This window comes from Engystomops pustulosus, chromosome 1 (assembly GCF_040894005.1).
Source record: "Engystomops pustulosus chromosome 1, aEngPut4.maternal, whole genome shotgun sequence".
NCBI lineage: Eukaryota > Metazoa > Chordata > Amphibia > Anura > Leptodactylidae > Engystomops > Engystomops pustulosus.
The window spans coordinates 186,757,168-186,784,138 of NC_092411.1; the positions used below are offsets into that span (position 1 = coordinate 186,757,168).

Below are 26,971 nucleotides of genomic sequence, written 5' to 3' on the forward strand. Positions count from 1 at the left end.
TCGTACCATATTTTTCCATTGCAGGAAAATGCTGCAGCCTTATTTCTATTATCTCAATATTTATCTAACCATTTAATATTTCGCCTTTTTCTTTTAAAATATTATAAATTTAGTATGGGTATAAAGCACTTAAACAGTAAAATGAACAGATAGATAGTATAGAGGTCAGGAGTCTGTGATGTTTTGATCTGAGACATGCATTTATCTGACAGTGGTTCTCTAAAGAAATAGGTCTGGCTGAATATAACATAAGATATTGATTGCTACAAAGTGAAGTTGACATGACAGGGCTACAGCTGTCAGCAGAGATCTGCAAGGACTAGTCTGAAATATATCGAATGATGTGACAGGATTAGACGTTGTAGCTATTCAGCCACATCCTTAGAGCAGGGGTGAAAATTAAAACAGAGCCTGTGATGGAGACAGTGAGAAAGAGCCAGAGAAAGATGCGATCCAGGACCTGGGCCACAAATTTCCAGTCCTGTACAACCTGCAATAAAAGAGAGGAACATTTATGAGAATGCTGCTCATTTCTCATAGTATATATATAGAAAATTATATATATATATATATATATATATATAAAATTTTAAATTACTCAAGTGCATCCAAAATTAGAAAAATAACTGAACCAGACTAGTAGTCCTAGATAGAGATTTCCTATGAGTTTATGTCCACAGCTGCCATGGCAACAGACAACAAACAAATCCTGTGTAGTCTGCTGATGTCATAAGCTCTTCTATCTTTGTAACATTCATTAAATTTGTAAAGAAAATGCAGGAGAATAAAGGATATTTGAAATGTTGCTTATTATTCATACAATAAAACTGCTGCTTGATCATGATGGCTGAATAGTGAAACCAAATATACTGAATTATATACCTAACATGTTAAAGGGGTTGTCCACTGTATCAGGTGTTGTGCCAAGCGGGCAAAAGTTGTCAGAGCAAAGGTTCATCTCACACAAATGGCAGCGCGGGAGACCAGGAGCGCCCACCTCCAGAATTTTTTAAAAAGTCAGACAACCTCTTTAACACTAAACTAATTGTATAACTAGTGTTATAAAATTGTATAGTGTTTAAATGTATCTTCAACCGAAAGGGAGCACTATTATACAGGAAATGTGGTTCCAAATATGCCCCCTAAGCATTGCACCCTATTTTGATGCAGTTTCATTTGAAAAGGTGGGAACCAGATCTGCAGCTCACACTTAGGCTACATGCACACTGCCGTGTGCCCGCCGCACCGTAGCACAGCGGGCACACTGCAGCGCGGGGAGAGGAGGAGGAGGTGAGCGCAGCTCACCCCCGCCCCTCTCCATAGCGATGTATAGCTGCGGCGCCGTAATACGGGAAAAGATAGGTCATGACCTATCTTTTCCCGGGCTACGGAGCGGTACGGTGTTGCACGTGTGCTGCACCGTACCGCTCCCGTAGGGCGCCGCGAGCCCATAGAAGTGTATGGGGGACGTATATCAGCCGCATATACGTCGGCCGTATATACGTCCCCCATACTGTAGTGTGATTGCAGCCTTACAACTAGCTATGTCAACCTGGCTGTGTACAGTGAAGAAAATAATTATTTGATCCCTGGCTGATTTTGTAAGTTTGCCCACTGACAAACAGATGAACTGTCTCAGAATATCAAAAATAAAATCCAGAAAATCACAAGTATAAATTCACATAAATTTATTTGCATTTTCTGAGAGAAATAAATATTTCATCCCTTATGGATGATGCCTCACGTACCGTTTTTGGACCGTTTTAAAGCATGCTGTCATGTCTCTGGACCACCGCGGGAGATGATGCTAGCCGCGATCTGGGAGTCTAAGTGGCACTTGTTCTTGGCCAGAGCCAGCCGCAAAGCGGGATGATCTTGCTGCAGTGGGGTGCCCCCAGGTTGTTCCACATGTGTGACTAACCCGCTGTGGCAGCCAAGGTAGTAGTGCAGGATACAGTCCGAGCCTGGGATGACAGCAGGAGAGTACAGCACTGGGGAGGAACTCAGGAACACTGGTATCTCAGGAACACGGAGGAAGACTGGTAATGCTGGCACGGACCCCAGACACCTCTGGGAGGCACAGCAGGTACAAGGAGGCAAACTGGAGACACAGGATGGCTATCACTTAGGGAAGTCTGGTATGGAAACCATGGAAGATCCTAGGAAAAGATCCGGCGGGGAATGATGGGAGCCGCCGGGTTATATAGGAACCCGCAAGTGACCAACGACAATCAGGAGGACGCTGGCCGTTTAAGTCCAGGAGAGCCAGTGCGCACGCGCCCTAGAGAGCAGGGATGCACGCAGCCTAGACGATCGGGAAGCATGTAAGACGATTGTGGACGGGTTAGTCCGGGCCGGGGGTATGCTTTGCCACAAGGAGGTGTGCCCGCGATCCGCAACGAGGATTGCAGGTGCGGCCTTGACACATGCTTTTTCAGTCAGTTTAAAAACGGATGCGTTTTTGACTGTTTAACAAGTGTTTATCTTAATAGATAAACAGGTTCAAACCAGCCAAACACATAATAAACAGTCAAAAACGCATGCGTTTTTAAATGGACTGAAAACCCTTGCTTTTAAACGGTCCAAAATCGGGACGTGTGGCAGCACTCTTCCAAAAATTAATATTTCTGGCTCCTACAGGCCAGTTAGATTCTCAGAATTAACTTGTTTTCTGCACTAAAGGCATTTACTCAATACACCATGTTTGGTGGAAGTGAAATGCGGCCTGTGACCCAAAGAACACTGTCCCCTCTGTCAAGCATAATGGTGGGTACATTTACTAAGGGTCGTGCGCCAGTTTCCTGTCGGACTGTACACATTCTTTTCAGTGCAAACTGCTTGCACTGGTATTTAATAAGTGTCTCAGACACATCTGTGTCATGGACAACCCTTTTGTGGCGTGGCTGCAATAGTCATGCAACAATTTCCGCTCTGAAGGGGGCGTTCAGTTGAACCGTACACAAAATTTAACATGCAAAGTCCGACAGAATTGTGTTGCACGGCCCATGTTAAAAGTGCAATAAAAAAATGGTGCACTCTGTTGGGGCAGTGCAAGAAGAACATGCACCAGAAATTCTGAATCTGGCACCCCCTGCACACTACACAGGACAGACTGCACATAGTGCAATTTGCACTGTTCTTAGTAACCTTGCCCCATGGGCTCTGGGTTTTTCACATGAGTAGGGCCCCCCCAGTGTCCAAACCAACATTTGCCTGCATGTTGAGACTTAAAGTGTAACCGTCATTTCAAAAAACTTTTGATATGTTGTAGGGCAGGTAATTTTAAGCACTTTTGCAATTGGATTAGTTAGCCGAATCTTTCTCCTTTCTCTTGTATTCTGCAGACTTCCCCTAGATGGCAGTGACTGCTCAGATAGCTGTTACTATGGACATTCCGTCTTCATAAAGAAGCCAGACTACGGAACAGGAGACACGCCCCCCTCCCCCTGCAATCAGCTGATCACTTCATGTGTCACTGCCCCAGCACTCAGCCATGTGCAGGAGATTATGGCTTCATGTGCAGGAGAAGCCATAACGAATGTAATAACCAAGCACCTTCATCTTCTCTCTCCTCAGCTTTCCCTACACTTGTGTATAACAAATAATCCACACAGACAGAAACTGCAACCCCCCTCCCCCATCATCTCACACAAGGAAGTGGCAGGAGACAATCTACAAGCTGTCCCTCCCCTCATGTGCTGTGCTGGAGTGTTACATAGATAGATAGATATACAGACAGACAGACAGAGATAGATAGATAGATATACAGATAGATTAATAGATAGATAGATAGATAGATAGATAGATAGATAGATAGAGATAGATAGATAGATAGATAGATAGATAGATAGATAGATAGATAGAGAGAGAGAGAGATAGATAGATAGATAGATAGATAGATAGATAGATATAGATAGATAGATAGATAGAAGATAGATAGATAGGAGATAGATAGATGTAAGATAGCTCTGGTCTCATTGGTCAGCAGCCTGCGCTTGTGATGAGGTGACAGGAGACAGGCTCCGCCCCTCCATCTTGCTGATTGTATTTTTTTGAGAGCTGGAAACCATGGTTGCTATGGGCCAGAAAAGGTACTAAAAGAGGACTGAGAGGGAAAATATTTTGAGGAATGATTCCCAGGGACACTGGGAGCAGAATTATGTATTTTAGTTTTTTTTTGTGTTCAGAATGACGGTTACACTTTAAGTACTACAGAGCCCCCCTGCATACAATGTCCACAGCAAAGCCCCCTTGCTTGAAATGTCCACAGCAGAGCCCCCTTTAATATGTGTCCACAGCAGAGCCCCTTTTAAATAAATGCCCACAGCAGAGTTCCCTTTAATGTAATGTCCACAGCAGAGCCCCCTTTACAGAAATGTCCATACCAGAACCCCCTTTACAGAAATGTCCATACCAGAGCCCTTCTTTAGTAAGTTCCCACAGCAAAGATTCCTTTAAATAACTGTCCACAGCAGAACCCCCTTTAATGTAAAGTCTACAGCAGAGCCCCCTTTAATGTAATGTCCACAACAGAGCCCCTTTTAATCAAATGTCCACAACAGAGCCCCCTTTAATGAAATCTCCACTGTAGACCCCCCTTTAAAGAAATGTCTTCTTTAGATCCCCCTTTAAAGAAATGCCCATAGCAGAGCCTCCTTTATAACATGTCTAAAGAAGAGGGGCTCTGCTGTGGACATTTTAACAGAAATGTCCACATCAGAGCCCCCTTTAAATAAATGTCCACAACAGAGCCCCCTTTATTGAAATGTCCACTGTAGAGCCCCCTTTAAAGAAATGTCCACTATAGAGCCCCCTTTAAAGAAATGTCAACAGGAGAGCCCCCCTCGCATGAAATGTCCGCAGCAGAGCCCTCAGGCATAAAATGTTCACAACAGAGCCCCCCTTACATGAAATGTCCACAGCAGAGCCCCCTCACATAAAATGTCCACAGCAGAGCCCCCTTTAAATAAATGTCCACAGCAGAACCCCCTTTAAATAAATGTCCACAGCAGAACCCCCTTTAAATAAATGTCCACTGTAGAGCCCCCTTTAATTAAATCTCTACAGCAGAGCCCCCTTTACAGAACTGCAGAGCCAGAGCCCTCTTTAAATAAATGTCTAAAGCAGAGTATCCTTTAATGAAATGTCCACAGCAGAGCACCCCTTTACAGAAATGTCCATATTACAGCCCCCCTTTAAAGAAATGTCCACAGCGGAGATCCTCTTTTCCCCCATTATTGAAATGTCCACATGAGAACCACCATAAAAAAAACCTCTGTACTTTTGGCTTCTTCTTCCTGCAGCTCTGTCTTCTTCTCTTACTGCCCGCACGCATTCACAGTGTATGCTCACGGGCAAGAAGAGAAGAAGATGGCGGAACCCGATGGCCATCTTCATATAAGGCATGGCTTTGGGTGGGCTTGGGCCCTTGGAAACCGAGGGCCCCAGGTGCCTCCCCATACTACCTATATACGAAGATTTGCCATTGTCCAAAGGGATCAAATACTTATTTCTCACTGCAAAATGCACATATATTTATATAATTTATACAATGTGATTTTCTGGATTTTTGATATTCTCTGAATGTTAAAATTAACCTACCCTTAAAATTATAGACTGTTTGACAACCATACAAAATCAGACAGGGTTTAAATAATTATTGCTATAACTGTATCTGGTTCTGCACACAGAAGTAAAGTGATCTAAAATATGAGATTATCTTTAATATGACAGCAGAACTGTAGCTGGGGGCATCTGTAGTGACATTCCACCTGCAGCCTCTAAAGTTGACTCAGGAAAAATAGAACTATTCTCTGATTTGAAGATTTTTTGGAGAAAATTTGGAGCGGTCACAAATTTCATTACTTTTTGTATTGCGATGATTACATTAAAAGAGAAAACCCTTTAGGGGAGGGAACACACTGGTTGGAATTTAAAATTTATGGCTTTAAAATACACAAAAAGACAAATTGACTTGTGAAGATTATTTTAGATCTCCAGGCCAATTTATGCAAAATGTGAATGATTCTTCACCAATTACCAAGGGAATTCCAACATACCCTTTGCCGATTTTTAATAATATCATTTGTGTATCCAGCCATAACAATTCAAATACATCTCACAATGGCTGTGTGCGTTACTGTTACCAATACATTCGCTGTCTTTTACACTTACCTGTCTAATAAAATGCTCCTTTTTGACATGAGTTGAAATATATTTAATAGAATCAGAAGCCTTTTCCAGAAACGCAATTAGAACCTTTTCTCCATCATTTGCCTGAATGTGTTTCCTTTTCCCAGATAATTTTGCTTTAGCTGATGGGGCAGGAGTTTCTGAATCCAAAAAAGAGAATCGGTCGACATGACCTTTCATACATAACAGTCTTGGAAGCTTCTGCAAGAAAAGTCCTTTTACCCATGGGGCCATTGGATGGTATGTTGCAGAGGAGCGATGGTGGACATTAATAACAAAGACTGTTACAATGATTGACAATGTTACAAATATCATGATAAATAGAAGATATTCTCCTATCAAAGGGATCACCTTAGAGGAGGATGGAATGATCTCTTCTATAACAAGAAGAAACACGGTAAGTGACACCAAGACTGAAGTGGAGAGGGACAACTTTTCTCCCTCATCAGAAGGAAGGTAGAATACAAGGACAGTTAAGAATGACAGTCCTAAGCAAGGGATGATAAGAAATAATGTATAGAACAGTGGCAATCGCCTCAAAACAAACGAATATGTGATGTAGGGATAGGAGTAAAGCCCATCTTTTCTCATCCCTTTAAGACCGGTAGCATTAATGATATCCCACTCTCCATTATCAAAAAAGTCCTTTCTGTCTACATTTGCATCCAGAAGAATAAGATCAACCATGTTGCCATCATATGTCCATGATCCAAATTTCATAGAGCAGTTTTGGCGGTCAAATGGGAAAAAAGTGACATCCATAGTGCAGGAGCTTTTATAGCTAGCAGGTGGAGTCCATGTTACTGTACCATCATATTTGATAATTGCTTTTGTCATCAAAGATCCCTCAAAACGTCCATCTGCACTGAAAAAAAAATTCAAAGCAACAATAACTATCCATAGCAGTTGCTTAATTGGTGAACTATAGCGCACACTAATATCAGATGCTGGTGGACTCTTAAAGTTGTTGGTCACAATTACCAAAGTTTACCAGGGTAACTTCAATATCTAATAGCGGCTCCCATATTGTACTTACTTGGTATATTTTCCACTCCGGACGAGCTGGAGGTCACTGATAGCCGCTTCCTGGACTTCCTCCAGCACTTCTGGTGGGAAGTGGGAGGGGGGTTTGCCTGAAATGCATATGCGTTTTGGTCACACCCCCTCCCACTTTCGTTTTCGATGTGTTAAAAAACGCAAGAAAAACGCCACATGGGAAGGCGCCCTCAGGGGACAAGAGTTAACTTGTCAACACCAGAAGTCCTGAAAGCAGCTGCAGATGGGTATAGATATAAGGATAATGTTTTCAAGGTAAGTACCCTGAGGAAAAGCTGAGCAGATGGCAGACCTGGGGAAGCTGGGTCTGTCTGAGTAAGTTTAATTAGCAGCCAACTGGAAGTCCTGCACAAGTACCTGGTGCAGACTTCCCACAATGGCTCCACCCTGGGGAAGAGGCAGACTATGTCAAAGGCCTGTGGAGCTGTGGCAGTGAACTGTTACTGTGGGTTTTTGAGGTGCCTGGCAGTAGGCCAGCACCTAGTGAGGTAGGAAACCTCAATGTGTAATTAGTGCCAAAAAAGGCTTAGGATTTATAACTGGCTGCGGTCAGTTATACCCAAATCGCACAGGGTGGACAGTGAACTTACTTGTGTGCTGGTGAATTGTGCCCATCTACCCCAGGAGATGATGATACCGCACCTAATCCCTTACATCTGTTAGAGGATTGTACTTTGTTTTCTACAAAGTAAACTTTGGTCAACATTTTTAATAAGTCACACCGCAACTATTGCAAAGGAAGAAGTCAGTGCCTGCAGACAAGGCTCCTTTTGTGAGGAACACGCAGAAAACTCTTGCAAGCACGGTCATATCTCCCATCTATTATTTACCCTATAAAAACTTGCATTTCTCATTTAATAACCTACGGGCCCTGGGGCTTTGGCTCTTACACGCCACCAAAGCACTTCCTGCTCCTTCTGCGCTTCATTCTCCTTCTGTCTGCTGAAATCTCTTGGCAGCATAGTGCTCATATTCACTGCTGCCACAAGATTTCTGGCACAGAGAAAGAGGGGAGAGCAGGGAGGCGTTTCACAAGTGCTTCGGAAGTTGTGTAATAGCCAGAGGAGTAGGGGTGGCTTTCATCTAATGCAACATTGTAGTTCATGTAAGGTTAATCCAGCCCAATATTGCCCTTACAGTGGTGCCGCTGCAAATGGTCCAAACAGTCATTATTATGCATTTTTATTTCCTTGTATATAGAAATATATGAGAATATGTTTTATATTTATATATATTGGGGGAGATTTATCAATCTGTACACAACAGAATTTTGTCCTAGTTTGCACTAAAAACTGTCTGCACCACATCTATAAAGGGTTTTGGACAGTTTTCTGACTCTCCTATGATTAACTTGACAAAAGGGGCTTGGTATCGATCCAAAAAGGTCAGTGCGCTAAAAATACTGCTGACACGACAGAACTTTGTCCTAACTTTCTGGCGTAAAGTAAGCCAACTAATAGGAGGTGCAGAGTACGACTAGAAAGTCTTATTCTGCACCAGATTTATCACCTAGCACCAGGCACTTATATGGATCTGGTGGAGAATAAGACTGTCTAGTCTAACTCTGCACAGTCTAACCTTAGGACACTTTTTATAAATCTGCCCCATTGTGTCTGTCTTTTTTCACTTTACAATAATTACACTTTAGTGATACAAGGATTCTTTGAGTTCATTTACACATTCATATCTGTGCCTATAATGAGTGGCAATTGATAGCAAGTCAGTCACAATTTTGTTTCCATAAGCGCCTCTCTTCCTACAAATTAGTTCAGAGAGTGCAGAGCTGCAGAGTGCAGAGCTCGACAACACTAGTTATTGTGATGTTTAAGGCTGAATTTACATCCACGTACGTTCGGCACGTTGGAGAGGAGGAGGGGTGACTTCTCCCGTCTCCATAGAGATGCACGGCGCATGGCCGTGCACACGGGGAAAGATAGGGCATGTGTCCCATACATTCCCCATACAGTTGTGTGAATGCAGCCTAAGACTGCCTGCTCTTAGCTTGTCTAATTTTTTTGGTGCATGGACTATTTTCAACCTGACCACATCCCCTTTTGCGGAGACCCCTTTCGTGGGGCCATGACCCCCTTGTTGGAGAAGTTACAAAAAGAGAGACAAAATGGTCTAAAAGCCTTCATAAAAGGGCCAGTAGGATTTTTTTTTGGCGCAAATTGCAACAAAAGTCTGGCCATAGTGGCTTCATAATTTCACCCCATTGTTCTTTCCATGTTCCATGTTATATATTATACTTTATATTCTTACTTTTCAAAGAGAACAATATCAGGAAGCCACAAGGTTTCAGAAGGTACTCTGATGTATGTGATTCCCCCATAGTCTTTAGGATTCCACCGCAATTTTAAATCCACCCATTCCTATGGTAAAGACAAAAGTAATAAACATAGTCAGCATAGTTTTGTCAGCATGTTCTAACCTACTAAGATATGCCAGCGTCTGCTTCCAAACTGAGAAAGTGCTGTCATTTTTAATGTGCAGGACTGGTTAACCTAGTAAATGTTACATGTTAAGTTCAACATAGGTTATATAGGTTTGTTCTTAAGTTGAATTTGTATGTAAGTCGGAACCGTATACTTTATAATTGTAACTCCAGTCAAAATTTTTTTTGATCTCTGTGACAATTGGATTTTAAAAATGTTGGGATGTCATAAGAAGCAAGATTAAAAATAAAGCTTATTTGCAGACAGCTTTGATAACTGTTATAACTGTTTATAGTAGCCTAGGGCTAAAGTTAAGTAAATTACCAAAATCCGGAGGTCCGTTTGTAATTAGGGGTCGTCTGTAAGTTGGGTGTTCTTAAGTAGGGGACCGCCTGTATTTAAAAAAGTTTTTTTGGTTTATCAATATTGATGACTTATTTATGGGATCATATGAGACCCTACTAGCGGCACTCCCACAGATCAGCTGTTTCCAGCTAGTAGAGGCACAGCTCCATTATTTATTACGTGTACTCTTCTCATCCTATTTCATTTCTTCTCAGCTGGAGAGTGGGGTGGCCCCTTGCTCAGTTTGCTAATGGCTGTAGCCCCCTGCATTAGTCATCTACCATGATGACTAAACCACTAAGAATAACCAATAGAATAATAATATTAATTCTTTCAATACTCACAAATACCATATAAATCGTAATCAAACCTAAAGTATCCAGGGATCGGATGTACCTATTGACTCCACCATCAATACCAATGGGGCCCTCTTTCAGATTTTGCATTGGAGCACAGCCGATTTAAGTTATATATACATTACCTACTAAAGAGGTTTACCAACTGTTAAGTTATTTCCTATCCACAGGATAGGTGATAATGATCTGATTGGTGGGGGTCTGAATGCTGGGATCCCCATCATTGCGAGAACGTTCCCGGTCAGCAATCGACAAAACAGGGGTCTGACTAATTGATGAATTGGCAAGTTGAGCATTTTCCAACACTCCAGTACTATTGAACTGGGCACGTGCTCATCCTACCACTCCACCCATTAAGAAGAACAGGACCCCTGTTATCCGTATTGCTGGGGATCCTGTTTTCATGATCAGTATGGGGTCCAGGCAGTCAGATCCATACCGATCAGCTTGTTATCCCCTATGCATGCACATTAATTTGCCTAAGAAAGTGTTAGTAAATGTGACTAATGTCTATGTATGAATAGAGCATTCCATTACCTGCCTCAGCCACACATTTGTTGTCATTAACTGCTTTTTTTCATCCTGCCAGGAACATGAATGAAAATGCAAGTTAAATCAAGAAATAATGCATAATAATCATATTAAATACATATTGGCCCAGATATTTGACCACATTTGCTTTGGTGCTTGCACAAGTATTTGTTATTTTTGTGGGCCACAATTGTACCTCGGTTGCATATTGCCCAATATTTTTTAACCCCTTCAGGACGCAGCCAGTTTGTACGTTAACGCGTAATCTGGCATGTGTTGCTTTATATGGTTATAACTTTTGAACACTTTAACTTTCCAAATTCATTTTGATTGTTTTTTGTGACACATTGTACTTTATGTTAGTGGTAAATTTTGTTTGATATGTTTTGCATTTATTTATTAAAAAAACTAAAATTTGCCAATTTTTTATAGAAAATTTGTCATTTTCAAAATCTGAAATTATCTGCTTTTGAGACTGATAGGTTTAACACCAAAATGAGTTACTTATTAACATTTCCCATACCTTTTATTCATATATGACAGTAGACAGAGATTTTCATTTTTTTAACAAAATTTCTAAATTGAAATTTTTGGGATAATTTTGTTTAAATAAGTTTGAAATATAAATTATTAGAATTCCCCTATGAATCCTCCATTTTCAAAAGTACACCCCTCAAATTACTAGAAACTACTAGAAAGATTTTTTTATCCTTTTAGCTCTGCATAGTAATTAAAAGAAAATGGAGTTGAAATTTAGAACAGTCTAATTTTGTCGGTAATACATTCATTAAGCCCTGAAATGTATATTTACAAAATATAATAAGAGAAAACCCATTTTAAAATTTCTTATGCAATTTCTCAAGTACAGAAACCCCCCACATGTGGACGTAACTGTTGTATGGGTGCACAGCGAGGCGCAGAAGGGAAGGAACACCCTGCAGCTGCCAGTTTTGTCCTATAGAAAGTGGATTGTAGCTTTCTCATTGGCCCCTTTTGTAGGCTACAAATTGTTTGTTTTTCTGTTAGTGGGGCCATGTGATAGCATTTTTATTTTTTTTGCAGGATGAGATGAATTTTTTAAGTGACACCATTTTGGGGTTGCTATTCCTTATTGTTGAAAATGTATTAATTTTTTGGGGGGGTGAAGGAGTTAAAAAACATTAATTCTTTAATCTTTTTATGTTTTGGAGTTCACCGTATAGCCTAATAAACATGTTATCTTTATTCTATGGGTCAATGTAATTACGGCGATATCATACTTATATATTATTTCTTATGATTTACTAAATTTGAAAAATAAAACAGAATGTGGGAAAAAAATCTGTTTTTTAATAGCCATCTTCCAAGTAGCATAACATTTTTACTGGTTAATGGCTTGTTTTTGCGGCACATGTTGTACTTTGTACCAGTTTTTTAGATCACTTTTAATTGCATTTTTTGTGGGATGAAATAGGTAAAAATCATACGTTTTGGTGGGTTATTAACAGTTTTTTCTAGTGTTCATCATGCCGGTTCAATAGTAGTTGTTTTGTTCTATGGGTTGTTATGGACACAGTGATGTGGGGTTTGTATTGTGATTTTGACTTTTTTTTCACATTGTATGTCTCTTTATCTGTTAATGGGGTTTATGGGCATTTGTATTAATTTATTATTATTTACGATTTTCTTTTTAACTTTTTTATTAGTTCAGCCATAGGACATGGACAAGCAATCATCTGATTTCTTATTCTTGATAATACCCTGCAATACCCTGCTCACGCATAGGCTGACACTGTGCCTGTAAGATCCCGTAAGATCCTGATTTCGAGCCAAACCAGCATCAGCTCAGTGTCCGATATATTGGACGCTGAGCACAAACTTACAGCACTCAGCATCCAATATAATCCTGCTGAACACTAAGGTGTTAAAACTGTTCACCAGAGGGCAATACAAACTATTGTATGTACATTAAATTTGTAGGCACATTATATGTTTTGTCGGTTCAGGTTTTTTTGCCATATCATCCTCCTCATACTCCGTATCAAATCAGTTTACATAGAAATTACATCTGTGGATTTTATGACCTATTTTCCTTCAGACTTAAGCTTTGTATTTCCACCTCAATTGGCTTCTGTGCAGCATACAAATTGATGTAATGGACTATAAGATGTATCATGTCAACTGTATACACTATACATCTATTGGCTTATTTTGTGAATGACACTATGTTGTCCTGTACATCACTATAACTATTATGAGTGAAAGTATTGCCATATGTACTAGACTGCGTTTGGTGGAGGGTATGTCGCCCAGAAAAAACCTGGACACACTCATTTTGGGGAAGGCCTAATCCAGATCAATCATTCTACAACTATGGATGTCTGATAATTGGAAACTAACAATTTGCATTAGTCTTGATGGATGGAACTAGATTTACAAGGGCATGCAAGATTAACCCATTGTCTGAGGCTGCTTTGAATTTTGGATATGTTAGATGGAGCTATGAAACCCCTGTAATGACATTCTGTAATTACCTGTAATATTAGCACAGACATGCTACCAATTGCAGTTCATTTCATAATGCTCTTTCTCTATACAATCACATGATAGCATGTGATATTGGCTATGCTGGGGATTGTAGTTAACCTTGATATGCTCCTCTCTATAATGTCCCGATAACCTGTAAAATCAGCCTGAGTTATAGTCCTGCCTCTGTGGCAGGTTTCCTGCCCACTGAAACCCCATAATAAAAAGTGTGTGAACTAGATAACATTAAAATCTGAACAAAGAAGCATTTTATTTAAAGAGAATCTGTCTTGCCGATTTGGAACTCTAAACCAACTACAGGTTCATATGGACCTGTGGCTTACGGTCCAAAATCGGCCTGTATCAAGTCTCTGCATGGGCCCCATGTAAAACTAAAACAAACATTTATACTTACCTAAATGCGAGTCCGATGACTGAGGCACATCAAACTTGCATCCGCAACTGTGCCCGCCGTGTGCAAGCGAAGTGAAGCCAGGGTGTACAACTCTTTTTTGTCTTTCATGGTGTGGATTTAGGTAAGGCGATGATCAGTTATTATTGTAAATTCTCTTCCTAGTAAATAACAGCACAAAGCCCATTTAACCCCTTCCCGCTGGGCCCTTTTTCGTTTTTTGCGTTTCAATTTTTTTATTCAATTTTTTTTATTTTTCCATGAAAAGAGCTGTATAAGGGGTTGTTTTCTGCGTAACAAATTGCACTTCATAGTGATGGTATTTAATATTCAATGACTTGTACTGGGAAGCAGGTCAGAAATTCCAAATGCAGTGAAAAAAGTGAAAAACCCCCTTTGCATCAAATTCTTGTGGGCCTGGATTTTACGGCTTTTTCTTAGCGCCCCTAATGACATGTCTACTTCATCCTTTTACAAAAATTAAAACCTCCTGTAAAAAAAATAAAATTCTTCATTTTGCAATCTTCTAGCTCTAATAACTTTTTCATACTTCAGTGTACAGGGCTGTGGGGGGTTTAATTTTTGTGACTTTTGATGCCATTTCAATCCTAATATTTTTTGGACTATAAGACCTCTTGATCAATTTTTATTGAATTTTTTATATTTTTCAAAATGGCAAATAAGTAGTATTATCTACTTTGGGCGCTATTTTCTGTTACAGGGTTAAATGCTAAGAATAACCATTATATTTTGATAAATCGGGCATTTTGGGAAGCCTCATGCGTCATGATTTTTACTGTTTATTTATATTTATATCAGTTCTAGGGAAAAGGGTGGGATTTGAAATTTTAGGTTTTTATAATATAATTTAAATTTTTTTTAAATTTTTTACTATTTTTCATCCCCCCTAAGGTACTTTTATCCTACCATATACTACCATACTACAGTATGGCACTATATGAGGATTTTTCTCATTATTCATTACAATGTGCAAATCTCACATTCTAATGGATGGGTTAAAAGCAGGCAGCCATGGGTCTTCTAAAGATTCGAGGCTGTTATAGCAACCGATCGACGCACCGTTAACCTTAGCTCGTGAGCCCTCTTCATACACCCATAATACTATGTCACATGTCGGTAAGGGGTTAATGGTTAATCCTATCTCCTTTTCATTTTAATTTTTATGACATTTGATAAGGCTTCTGTCTGAGGCATGGTCCCCAGTATTTATTTCATGATGAACAAAGGACCCTCCACCAGGTTTCTAAACGCATGTGAACTTGACCTAATATAGTTTCTCAAGTTGTTCTTAGCAACATTGTGCTCCTTCAATAACTCTGGATTCATAGTACTAATTCAAAGACCAATCTGGACAATTTTTAAACAAATCATATACCTCTTCAAACATATCCCCGAGGTGCGTTCTCTGACGAGGATGAAGTCTGGCATGATTCTTCAAGACCCTCCCCCCTCCATCCTATTCATATTGAAGCCTCCCTCCTCTAACCTCTCTCCTCCATCTACCACATATTGTTGCTTCCCTCCTCCCTCATATTGTTGCATCCTGTCCTCCATCCTCCCTCATATTATGGCCTCTATCATATTGTGGCCTCTTTTCTTACTCATATTCTGGCCTCCCTCCTCTATCATATTGTAGCCTCCCTCCTCCACCATACTATAGCCTCCCTCCTCCATCCTCTGCATATTGTGACCTCCATCCTCTATTCTCTGCATATTATGGCCCTCTATCCTCCCTTATATTGTGGTCCCTCTCCCCTCTTAGGTATTAAACTAAAAAAAGCTTTACTTGGCTTTCAATTGTTCCCCCACAATCCTGCTTCCTACTCTGTATATGGCTCTAATATGACTCTGAGGAGGGGGGGGGGGGCAGCCGAGGGAAGGAGCTACCTCCACACGTCTCTGTATAGAGACGTGTGGAGGTAGCTACTCCCCGCGGCTGGCTCTGCCCCTCTCCTCTGAGATATCTCAGAGCCTCAGGGAGAGGAGGAAGCAGGACTTAGGGGAAATGTTTGAAAGGTAAGTAAAAAAATGTTTTTGTTTAAACAAAAACTGATCTAGGCAAGGAGGAGCTGATCTGGGCAAGGAGGAGCTGATCTGGGCTCTGCACCTCTAGTGTGTCAGGGCTGGGACCAGGAGTCAGGACATTGCCTAAAAACCGGGACTGTCTCCCCAAATCAGGGGAAGTTGGGAGCTGTACATTATAGTACAATTAGGGTATAATATTTAAACAGCCTGCACAATATCCAACTTCACGTTTTTATTTCAGACAAATTCTGCTCAAATATAACAGAAACTACTATTTTTGCTACATGAGCTGCAAGTAATATATCTAGTTTCCAAGCCAGTGACACAATCAACAATTTTTCTATATTGAATTGGTCTTAGTGGCACAGGAATGACGCACATGTCGCAGTAATAACCTACAGGCTTATATGTTGTTAGTATATCCCAGGTAATACAATTCTTTCACTTCATCATATTGCAGGGAATGCATTCCTGTTTTGTTCTCTCTGTAGCAGTTTCTTCTTTGGAGAACTGAGCAGAGCTTCCTTTTTATAAAGATAAAGTAACACCATACACATTAAGCATAATAACAGTCCGTGGCTGGCTTGTGGGGTTATGTTTTGGTTGTGTATTCTGCACTACAAATATATCGTACGTGCCTCTAACTACCATATTTCTCAATGCTGGGTATATAGTGCAGATTTTTCTTTACAGAATAAAATTATACTTTCAAGGGAAAAAGGAGCATGTTGATTCTTAAAAACTGTGCTAAAAACAAGACCTTATACAGCTTAACCTCTTTGAATGTGCAGACCCACATGTTCATAACGAAATATATCTGACCAAAAAGATAATCTGCAAGAACATAACCTAAGAGGCACTTTATGCAGAATTACTATATCTGTCTAAAAATTAGACAGTGGAAAGTTACCGTAGTCTTAAAATGTGCCAAATTTATCATGATGTCTAATGCTGGTTAAATGTGTGTAGTCTAATTACATCTGATATATTATTTTACACAGGAAATACCCAAAGAGCAAAGCGTATCCCATATGGAACATATGATTAGCTGAATGGGATGTAGGAGGTTAGAGCAAACAGTACTATTTTTTGTCATGGATCAAAAAATCCATGGTATTGAAGCTCAGCAACTACAGGCAGTCCACGGGTTACATAGAAGATAGGGTCTGTAGGTTTGTTCTTAAGTTGAATTTGTCTGTAAGTCGGAACTGTATATTTTATCATTGTAACCCCAGCCATAACTTTTTTGGTCTCTGCGACAATTGAATTTTAAAAATGTTGGGTTGTCATAAGAATGAATACTAACACTAAAGCTTTATTACAGACACCTGTGATAACTGTAACAGCTGATCATTGTATATAAAATAAAAATAATCCAGCTCCACGGACACTCTGGTTGTAGATAAAAACATGATATTTTCTTTATTGAAGTACAAAAAGGAGATAAACCACCAAGCAGAGGGAAACAGAGCCACGGCTTTGTGTGGCTCTGTGTGTGTTTCCCTCTGCTTGGTTGTATATCTCCTTTTTGTACTTCAATAAAGAAAATATCATGCTTTTATCTACAACCGGAGTGTCCGTGGAGCTGGATTATTTGCATTTTATATATTTCTTGGACTTGGAAAAAAGAGAATCCGTGCTTGGACTCCTGGTCATATACTGCTGTGCCTCCAGGTGAGCTGACTTCCACTTTTCTACGTACAGCTGATCATTGTAGCCTAGGACTAAAGGACAATAAATTACCAATATCCAGAGGTCCGTTTGTAACTAGGGGTCGTATGTAAGTCGAGTGTTCTTAAGTAGGGGACCGCCTGTATACATTGATTATAGGAATCAATGGAAGTATGTCAAGCATGAGAACGCTATTTACCAATGATGTATACACATGTCACTGCTACATGCTAGGATTGAATGGGTTTTTGAATGGGAGAGGAGGGGGCGGTGCTATATTAAAATAATAAACCACTTATACTTATCATGTGCTCAGTCACAGTGCTATGCTTCACTACTAGGTCCAGTTTATAGAGGTTGGTGGTGCCCTCCTGACCACAAGTTAGGAGTTGTACTGCACCCTTTTCTACACAGTTCTACCAAATAGAAGAAGCACCAGACCTCACAAGCACATGGTCCACAGAAATGCTTGTATTTGAAATTGAGAATCATCAGCATTTAGGCTACATATACGCTCATTCAACTATAAGGCCATATGTCTAGCTTAAATATCATCCTGATAAGACAAATACCTTTCAATAACAGACCGTTAAGTATAGTTCTTGCTTACCACATCTACAAGCTGGGATATTTTCAAGCCAAAATTTACTTTTATTGTCTTATTAGGGTTCTCCACAGGCCTCACCCATTTCTGGTACCCCATAAAAAGGTTTCGTAAGAGGGCATCTTCTATTTCCGCCAGAGGATGAATTATGGACAAAACTAAACAGAAAGAAGAGACAAAGATCAGCATTTCATTGTATTTTATTACATTTCATCTGCCTATGAGGTAACATGACCCTTATTATCCTTAGCCCTATATAAAGTTTTATAATTACAATATTATATTCTAGTTATCTGCCTCTGTATACATTTGATACATGAAGCCCACAATGAGCATCATGACAACATCTTAAAGGTAAGTATAGAATGTACAAACATTACAAATATGCCACCCCAGTAATTATAAATACCAATGTGCGGCACTAAGTACCACCCAGAAATCAAATACAGCTTAATAATAAAACTAAGACAATAAATAGTAATAAACCCAGAGCAGACCATTAATGCAGTGCCCAAAGCTGACAACAAACACTGGAAACCCCCAGAGCAGACTACTAATACTGGAAACCCCCAGAGCAGACCTATAATACTGGACACCACCAGAGCAGACCTATAATACTGTGCACCACCAGAGCAGAATATCAATGCTGTAGATCACCAGAACAGACAATAATACTGGAGACCACCAGAGCAGACAATAACAATGGAGATCTACAGAGCAGACTACCAATGCTGTAGATCACCAGAACAGACAATAATACTGGAGACCACCAGAGCAGACAATAACAATGCAGATCTACAGAGCAGACTACCAATGCTGTAGATCACCAGAACAGACAATAATACTGGAGACCACCAGAGCAGACAATAACAATGGAGATCTACAGAGCAGACTACCAATGCTGTAGATCACCAGAACAGACAATAATACTGGAGACCACCAGAGCAGACAATCACAATGCAGATCTACAGAGCAGACTACCAATGCTGTAGATCACCAGAACAGACAATAATACTGGAGACCACCAGAGCAGACAATCACAATGCAGATCTACAGAGCAGACTACCAATGCTGTAGATCACCAGAACAGACAATAATACTGGAGACCACCAGAGCAGACAATCACAATGCAGATCTACAGAGCAGTTAATAATAATTTAGATCCAGAGAGCAGACAATAATAATACTTGATACCCTGAGAGCAGACAATAAAAAAACTGGAGAACCTGAGAGCAGACAATAATACTAGAGTAACTGGATAATCATACTAATACTAAAGTAGTGCTCCCTATCATTCCATGACTAAGTTTCAGGCCCCCTCATTGGTTTTGCTTCTATAAATGCCCCCTTTTTTTCCTCTTTTTCTTAGTGAGTGGCCACTTTTTGCCCCCCATTCATAGTAAGTGCCCTCTTATTGCCCCTATTTTTACTGAGAAGCACATTTTTGGTCCCCATTCTTAATAAATGTCCACTCTTTTGTCTTCATTCTTAGTAAATTCCCTTTGTTGCAGCAGGGCAGTTACAAAAAAGCAACTGGGCAAGTTTTCTTCTAGTAATGGAGGAAGACCATCAACGTTGGTGCTGGGACACTTACATAATGGGGCAAATTTACTTACCCGGTCCATTCGCGTTCCAGCGGCGGCTTCTCCGCTCTGGATTCGGGTCCGGCCGGGATTTAATAAGGTAGTTCTTCCGCCGTCCACCAGGTGGCGCTGCTGCGCTGAAAGTAAACTCATCGCGCCGGAATGCACCGAGCTGGACCAGGTGAAGGTAAGCGGTCCTTATGCGACACATTTTCGGTTTTTAAATGCGGCGGTTTTTCCGAATACGTCGGGTTTTCGTTCGGCCACGCCCCCCGATTTCCGTCGCGCGCATGCCAGCGCCGATGCGCCACAATCCGATCGCGTGCGCCAAAATCCCGGGGCAATTTAAGTACAAGCGGCGCAAAACGGAAATATTCGGGTAACACGTCGGGAAAACGCGAATCGGGCCCTTAATAAATGACCCCCAATGTGCGCTGCTGTGCGATGTGGCAGAGCATAGAGTGCATTTTCCACTGTTCTGCCACGGCTTTCAACTGTATTGTAAGCCGATACAATTAAAGGTGCATAGATGGAGCCTTGGGAATTACTGGTCCTCCTCCATAAGCGAAACCTGGTGTGCTGCACCAGTGCAGAGCAGATGCTGTTATATAATATTGTGACAGCCGTGGGCTCCTGTCACTCTGGGCTGGTCAAGGTCGCAGGGGATGCGACTGTAATCTTTACACCCTACTTCTATCAGCGATGGAAGTGCTCATTGGCTTGTTATTTCTCTTGGGGTGTTAGGATCTAGACAAGGAGAAGCATACATTAATTTCATGGTGCTTTTGCGCTGAATCTGTGCAAAAATTAAATTGCCATGAAATTGCAATTCATCCAGGTAGGAACCTAGGCAGATATCTAGCCTTGCCTACTTGCCTAAGGATAACTTTTGTTATATATTTTATTGCTCTGTATCCGATTTGCTCTCGTTTCTCCACTGTGTGTAAATAAACCTCCCTTATAAATGGAGAGCGAAGAACTAAGAAGAAGTTTCTAATGACTTATCTCATAAGAGACCTGGATAGTATTGCACTGTACAGAGTTGTATAATTAAGGGAAATATTATCCGAGTAAGTCCTAAGAAGCTTTTGCCTCCTTTCTTTGTCTTTCTGATGTGTAGTGCTTTCAGATATATTGATCACTGCAAGAAAAGGAGGGAAATCGGGGCAAAGAAGGATTTTACCAAGTTTACTGTTATCAATCAAGTTATTGAAGTACAGATGAGGTATGCTTTGAACACTCATTGAAATCGGTGGGTATTTCAACCGATATGTTTTTTTCAGTTTTCTGCTCATTTTTATAGTCATCAACTAGAAAGGTACCCATTATGTAGCCACAGAAACATTTTTACATTTCTACACACTAGCACTTTACGGTGAAATTAATAGTTTGTACATAATATTAAAATGCCCTGTGATAATATAAGACCACTGACCATTTTTGTGAGGTAGAGATGAATTAGCTGGAATTTTGTAACTATTAACTTTGCTTTGTTCTTTAATTTCATCATGTTTTTTAGATTGTAGTTGCCAATAAAATCAAATGTATTTTTAATAATGTTGTGATGAGTCATGCATGGACCGGATTCCACTCACATGCTTTTGGTGTGATATTGAATCTTTGATGGAGTAGGTTCAGATAGGGAAGGTTTGTTTAAAACAAATGTCATTTTGTTTTGTGCTGACTATTTGGTTTGGTATAATACCAAAGGTTGTCTGTACTGAAATGTCCACAGCAGAACCCCCCTTTTATGAAATATCCTCCCCAGATGCCCCCTTTTTTTAAATGTTCACCCCAGATGGCCCCCTTTAATGAAATGTCCACCCCAGATGTCCCCCTTTAATGAAATGTCCACCCCCAGATGGCCCCTTTAACTAAATATCTACCCTAGATGTCCCCTTTAATAAATTGTCCACCCCAGGTGACCTCCTTTAACTTAATGTCCAACCCAGATGCCCCCTTTTAATGAAATGTCCTACTTAGATGGCCTGTTTGATAAAATGTCCACCCCAGGTGCCCCCTTTTTAATGTATTGTCCACAGCAGGGCCCTCTTGAAAGAAAAAATCTATACTCACCTCTTCTCCGTGGCTCCGTCTTCTCCTTGCGGCTCCGTCTTCTCTACTTACTGCCCATACACATCACAATGACGTGGTGGTGTCGCACCCGCGTGACATCATAGTTTATTGCGCCATGGGGCCCTTACACTATGATGTGATAGTGATGCGCCCGGGCCTTAAGAGACAGAGCCGTGGGGCCGGGGATAAGAAGCTGGAAGGTGAGTATAGATTTTTTTCTCAGACTGATGGCAGATCTTCATACAGGGCTTGAGTACGGGCAGGTGTGGGCCTTCCGAAAGCCAAAGGCACCAGGCGCCCGACCATACAGCCTACATGAAGATCCGCCATTGCATGTAATATATAGACAGCAAATTGCTTTCTTTCTGTATAGGCGGGATACTTGCTGGAAGAAGCTTTTTTGACATTATTTATTCATAGTGTTTAGCAACAGAAGAAATCTGAATGAACATCAAGTGCTGTCATACATAGTCTTTCCTGCTTGAAAATGTAATTGAATTACTGGAGCATGCTAACTCATACAGCAACGATGTTTTCTGACAGAGATCACGCAAGTATTTAATTGTGATTCATACACCAGTATAAGCAAATATCCTTAAACTGTTGATGGAGAACTTGTTTATGTGGATGTCCTCAAATTAAATTAAAAAATGGTGGTCGTGGGGGACGCTTCTAATTGCCCATTATAAAAACGTGTCCCATCTATACCACACAAAAAGTGCATTGTTTCAATCCACAACTCAACCCTATAAAATCTGTATATTGTCTGCTAAGGCCTGTGAGATAGGGAAGGCGGAGGAGGGGGGGGGGGCTCCGTGCTCTGCCGCAAACTATGGGAATGGATCAGGAATGCAATGGGTAACAGTATATACTGTATCTATCTATCTGTAGTGGTGCATAGTATACTATATAAATCTATCGCTCTATAATGGGGCACAGTATATGTCTATATCTCTTTTTTAGGGGCACAGTATGGGGCACATTTACTAAGATCAGTACAAATAATACCTGTGTATAGTGCATTCTGCATGAATCTGGCGCCCTCTGTACTTCTCCGACAGTGCTGTATTTATGTATTGAGCTTGGTTCTGGTGGTGTATTTATGTACTGAACTGCCATAAATATAATTTATATAATAATTCCATGCCAGGAACTACAATGTAATTTGAAAGACACCTTACATGTTTTAATTAAAGGGGGTCACTGTATAAGCTGAAATGATTTCTGGGAGGCATTGCTTAGACCATTGTAATGGCGCTGCATACAATATTATCTATACATCTGGTAGCAATGTATTCAATATTTTTTATTTTGGAGGATTGTAATGTGATTTGGGGGGCATTTTATAGATTTTAATGATTGTCAGGGAGTGGAACACTTTTTGGGGATTTGCCCTGTAAAGTAAATTTTATTATTGCATTAAAAGAACCATATATTACACATTTCACCATGGACTTAATAATAAATGCTTGCTTATTCTGTAGGAGACTATGCAGGGATCATCTAATTTACATCACAAACAGGGAGACAGGAATACAATATAACACCATTTTTGCCTCCACTAATGCCAAAAATGACTTCCCATATGCACAGAGCATGTCTAGAAACCCTTTATAAACCTTAGACAGATCCAAACCATTGCTGCCTATGGCCATGACAGTGGTGTAAAGCATATTTCTAAATGCTGCTGCAAAGGCTTAGGCAAGATAGCAACCCCCATAGTCATAGACAGAAAATAGAAGAAAAGGGCCTGTCCTTTTTAATAAAAAAAATTTCATGACACCACCTATTTATCCCCATCAGTTAACAAAAACATGGAGCTAAGGGGAATTTATTAAAAGAAAAGGCAGCATTACTGACTTAAGGCACATTTACACAGCCGTATGCCTGCCCTGACGGCTTTGCACTGGAGAGGAGGAGCAGGTGACCCCCTCCATAGAGAATAGCGGTGCACGGGCGCACACGCGGGGAAACATAGATCATGCTCTATCTTTTCCCCATGTACCGCTGCCGGACAGCCATTGCCGTCTATGTGAATGTATATGCAGCCATGATGCAGGTCTTGCCTTTTAGTAGTTTTTTATGGTCTCCTTTTCCTAAAACTGATGTTTTAAAAATATGTTAAGTGCCCGCTCCACAATGCCAGCAGTGATAACGGGTGCTACTGGTGGGGAGGTTGACCCAAACTTCTGAATTAAATTCAAGTACAGGTTCGGGGACCCAAGCCCACACTACACAGCAGCCTGCTCACAAGACACACTGCTATAATGGAAGGGGGGCATAATAGTAATAACTGGTAAATTGCCACTCATACACATAAGGCTTTTGTAGGGTGCTGTCATACATTTACATGAAACACTCAGAACAGGGGTAAGAAACCTATAGCTGAAGAGCCATATGTGGCTCTTTTGATGGCTGCATCTGGCTTACGGACAAATAGTGATTGGCGCTGTGTGCATCAAAGACATACACAGCGCTTATCACTGGACACAGGCAACGATGTTACCAGTGTCTGCACGTATCGGCGTATAATAGAGGCAATGCCCACCCACCCTGACGCGGAGGCGAGGGGGGGCAGTTGTGGAAGTGGGGTAACAAGAAATTGCACTTATCTGTTCTTCCCACGACATCACTGATAAATGCCCCCAATTGTATCTTACTCTGAAGCTACATAGATGACCAAGTAATCCACAATCTTGCAAAAATAGCCATTTCCCATTGATGTAAGTATAGGACAATGTCATTCATTCTATTGTGGGCTTTTCTATGGCTGCATTTGGGCAGCCAATCAGCAGTTGCTCACATGTGACTTCCGCTTCCTGGCCAGGCTCATTTGTCACTAGAATCTAGTATGGCTGCTGAGTGGTAGCAATCGTTCCTAATCCACTGCTGCCACTGTAACAACTATTCAATCACTTATATTTCCCTTAGTATAGAAAAATACTCTTCATCTATTTAGCCTTTTTGTTCTGTTATATTATAAGAACATAATCACTTTGTCAGCATGGTTAATAATAATGCCCTATATTTATTATGGGTGGTGTCATGGGACATTCAGTTAGTGTACTACTGAATGCAGTTCACTTTTTTTTCCTAAATCATAGTAGGACTTGTATTTTACTAGGATAAATAAAAGTTGTGTTACTTCACTGGCACAGCTGCTTCTTCTTCAGGCGTTGCCATTGGAAGTATTTATCTTGTAGATGTGATGAATGTGTCTTTCAGGCATCCTCCATATGGGCTGCCATTCTCCAATATAGGAGTCATGCTCTAATTTATACATGGTGTATACAAAAACGCAGTGTTATCTAGGTTGCTATTTTGAAAGAAATTCTACTTCAGTTTTTTATAGTCATCTGACAAATTTCCATGAAGTCCTAAATGAAAGCACAATCATCAGTAGTAACCAGGCGGTCTATGATAGTTGAATGCTTCAGGCTGAAGGAAATTTGTTTTATATGCTTTCTTTATATATATGTATGCATTTTGTGCCTAGGATTCCAGCTTCTGGAGACAGAGGCAGATGTAAAGGTGTGTACTGCTCTATACAGTATGTGAGTGCCAAATAAACATGATTTTTCATAGGGAATATTACTCCTTCACTGTCAATGTCTCTTAAATACACATGTCTTTACGTGAGCTTTCTTTTAAGCAAAAAAAAAAGGAAGGTTTGTGCCCAGATTTTTACTCATCCTATGTAACCCCATTAAAGTGTATATACCGTACATCATTCTTTCAGATCAGAATAAGAGTTTCAGCAGAACCCACCTGGATGTCTGCTAGAAGTCGCATTCATAGGACTATGTAAGAAACAACTATAACAATTACAGGCACTTACCAGAGTTAAGGGAAGACACCGTAATGAGCAGAGCAAGGCAAGGAGCCCACAGGATCATATTCTCCTAGAGTCGCCTTCAAACCCAGCCTCAGTGATGTGCTGTCATAGAGCGGATTTATGTGACACCACAAATTAATCCTGGAAAAGACAGAGGAAGGATTTAATGTAGTTCCATCAGCATGAGAAATCATCAGAGCGTACTTTACTGTTTCAGCTGCCTCCTGCTCCGAGCATGGATCCTATCTCCGGATCCTAAGCCCTGCCTCATTTAACCTTTCCAATGCCTTCTGTCTTCTGAAGTGGCAGCAAAAATATTAATTCAGAGATGACTCTATTTAACCAAGCGGCCTGAAACTAAGTATACTATATGGAAAACTGATCACTAATAAACTATACAATAGTAAAGCGTGTTTTATTAGATCATATAATATTAGCTTCAGGGCCATTAAATTCTGTATCTGTTTGTACATAATGTGGCAGCATATTAGTATTGGAACTGAGCATCAGTGCTAAACACAGGGCATATGTGGTACTGCAAAACAAGAAAAAGAGTAGTTAGCTCACTCATGTATAGTAGCATGCAAAGTAGAACTGTAGACGACCACTGAACTATGCATCATATGCCGTTTTTAATTTACATGGAATAAAAATATGAAGTTTTAATGAAGAGAAATTTTCTTTGGTGTGCTGGAACCAAATAAATTCTTTTGCTTACAGATGTCAAAACTTTCACTGCCTATATTAGACCAATGATACATGGGGTGTAATCTACTACTAATCTAATTACTAGTGCAAAGTTATGTGCTGTGGTAAAGATTTTCTACAGTATTACATGGTTCTATTTTTTTTTTAAACCTTGTCCAGAGTTTTGCTTTGGTTGATACTATGTTTTAAACTCCTCCCAAAAGGAGCATGTCCTCGGTAAAAAAAAGGATGTGGCCAGACCAAAAAATAGCCCATGTGGCAGAAAATTCTATTTTGTGTAGCAGCAAACTATAGCAACAAATACGAGGTGCAATATACGACTCACAGTCTTATACGGCACTAGATTAATCATTAATGAGATTAATCTGGCACAGAAGAGAACTGTTTAGTTCTACTCTGCACTGGTCTAAAGACCAACACATTAATACATGTTTTGTGATCTCTATTTATCATGTGTGCTTGGAATGCTTGTGATGTACACATGTCCATAAGACGCCATCATTAAGTGTACGCCTGGTTGACATGCACCAGATTACCTTTACCATTTAGTAAAAGACGTATCCTTTTTATCTTTACCATGATTGCTGTAGGAGTGGATGAAATGTATGGCGTGCAT

At 40.4% G+C, this 26,971-nt stretch overlaps 1 protein-coding gene and 1 long non-coding RNA gene across 3 annotated transcripts; one reads left to right on the forward strand and one right to left on the reverse strand.

Moving 5' to 3' along the window:
• CHRNB3 (cholinergic receptor nicotinic beta 3 subunit) lies at positions 1 to 25,911 on the reverse strand. Of its 2 annotated transcripts, XM_072115301.1 has the most exons (7): positions 25,852 to 25,870; positions 25,651 to 25,788; positions 18,160 to 18,311; positions 10,922 to 10,966; positions 9,511 to 9,620; positions 6,175 to 7,057; positions 1 to 490 (listed from the first exon to the last, which is right to left on the reverse strand). In XM_072115301.1, exons 2-7 carry the CDS (start codon positions 25,706 to 25,708, stop codon positions 353 to 355), a joined length of 1,386 nt encoding a protein of 461 aa, XP_071971402.1. In that variant the 5' UTR covers positions 25,709 to 25,788; positions 25,852 to 25,870; the 3' UTR covers positions 1 to 352. The 2 variants fall into 2 exon arrangements, with proteins under 2 accessions (XP_071971402.1, XP_071971393.1); XM_072115292.1 differs by having other exon boundaries at positions 25,651 to 25,911.
• On the forward strand, positions 18,221 to 25,944 carry LOC140069507 (uncharacterized). The gene is made up of 3 exons (XR_011848797.1): positions 18,221 to 18,378; positions 20,857 to 20,961; positions 25,552 to 25,944. It is a non-coding gene; the product is annotated as an uncharacterized lncRNA (long non-coding RNA).
• Positions 25,945 to 26,971: the final 1,027 nt, after the last annotated feature.

What these genes read in the sequence shown, in the direction of transcription:
- CHRNB3 (XM_072115292.1), bottom strand. Translation starts at nt 25,708, where the DNA reads ATGATCCTGTGGGCTCCTTGCCTTGCTCTGCTCATTACGGTGTCTTCC. An exon ending in GGTGTCTTCCCTTAACTCTG is followed by an intron (nt 18,312 to 25,650) that starts GTAAGTGCCTGT and finishes CTTTCTGTTTAG; the next exon opens with TTTTGTCCATAATTCATCCT. An exon ending in AGGAGCATTTTATTAGACAG is followed by an intron (nt 491 to 6,174) that starts GTAAGTGTAAAA and finishes CTTTTATTGCAG; the next exon opens with GTTGTACAGGACTGGAAATT.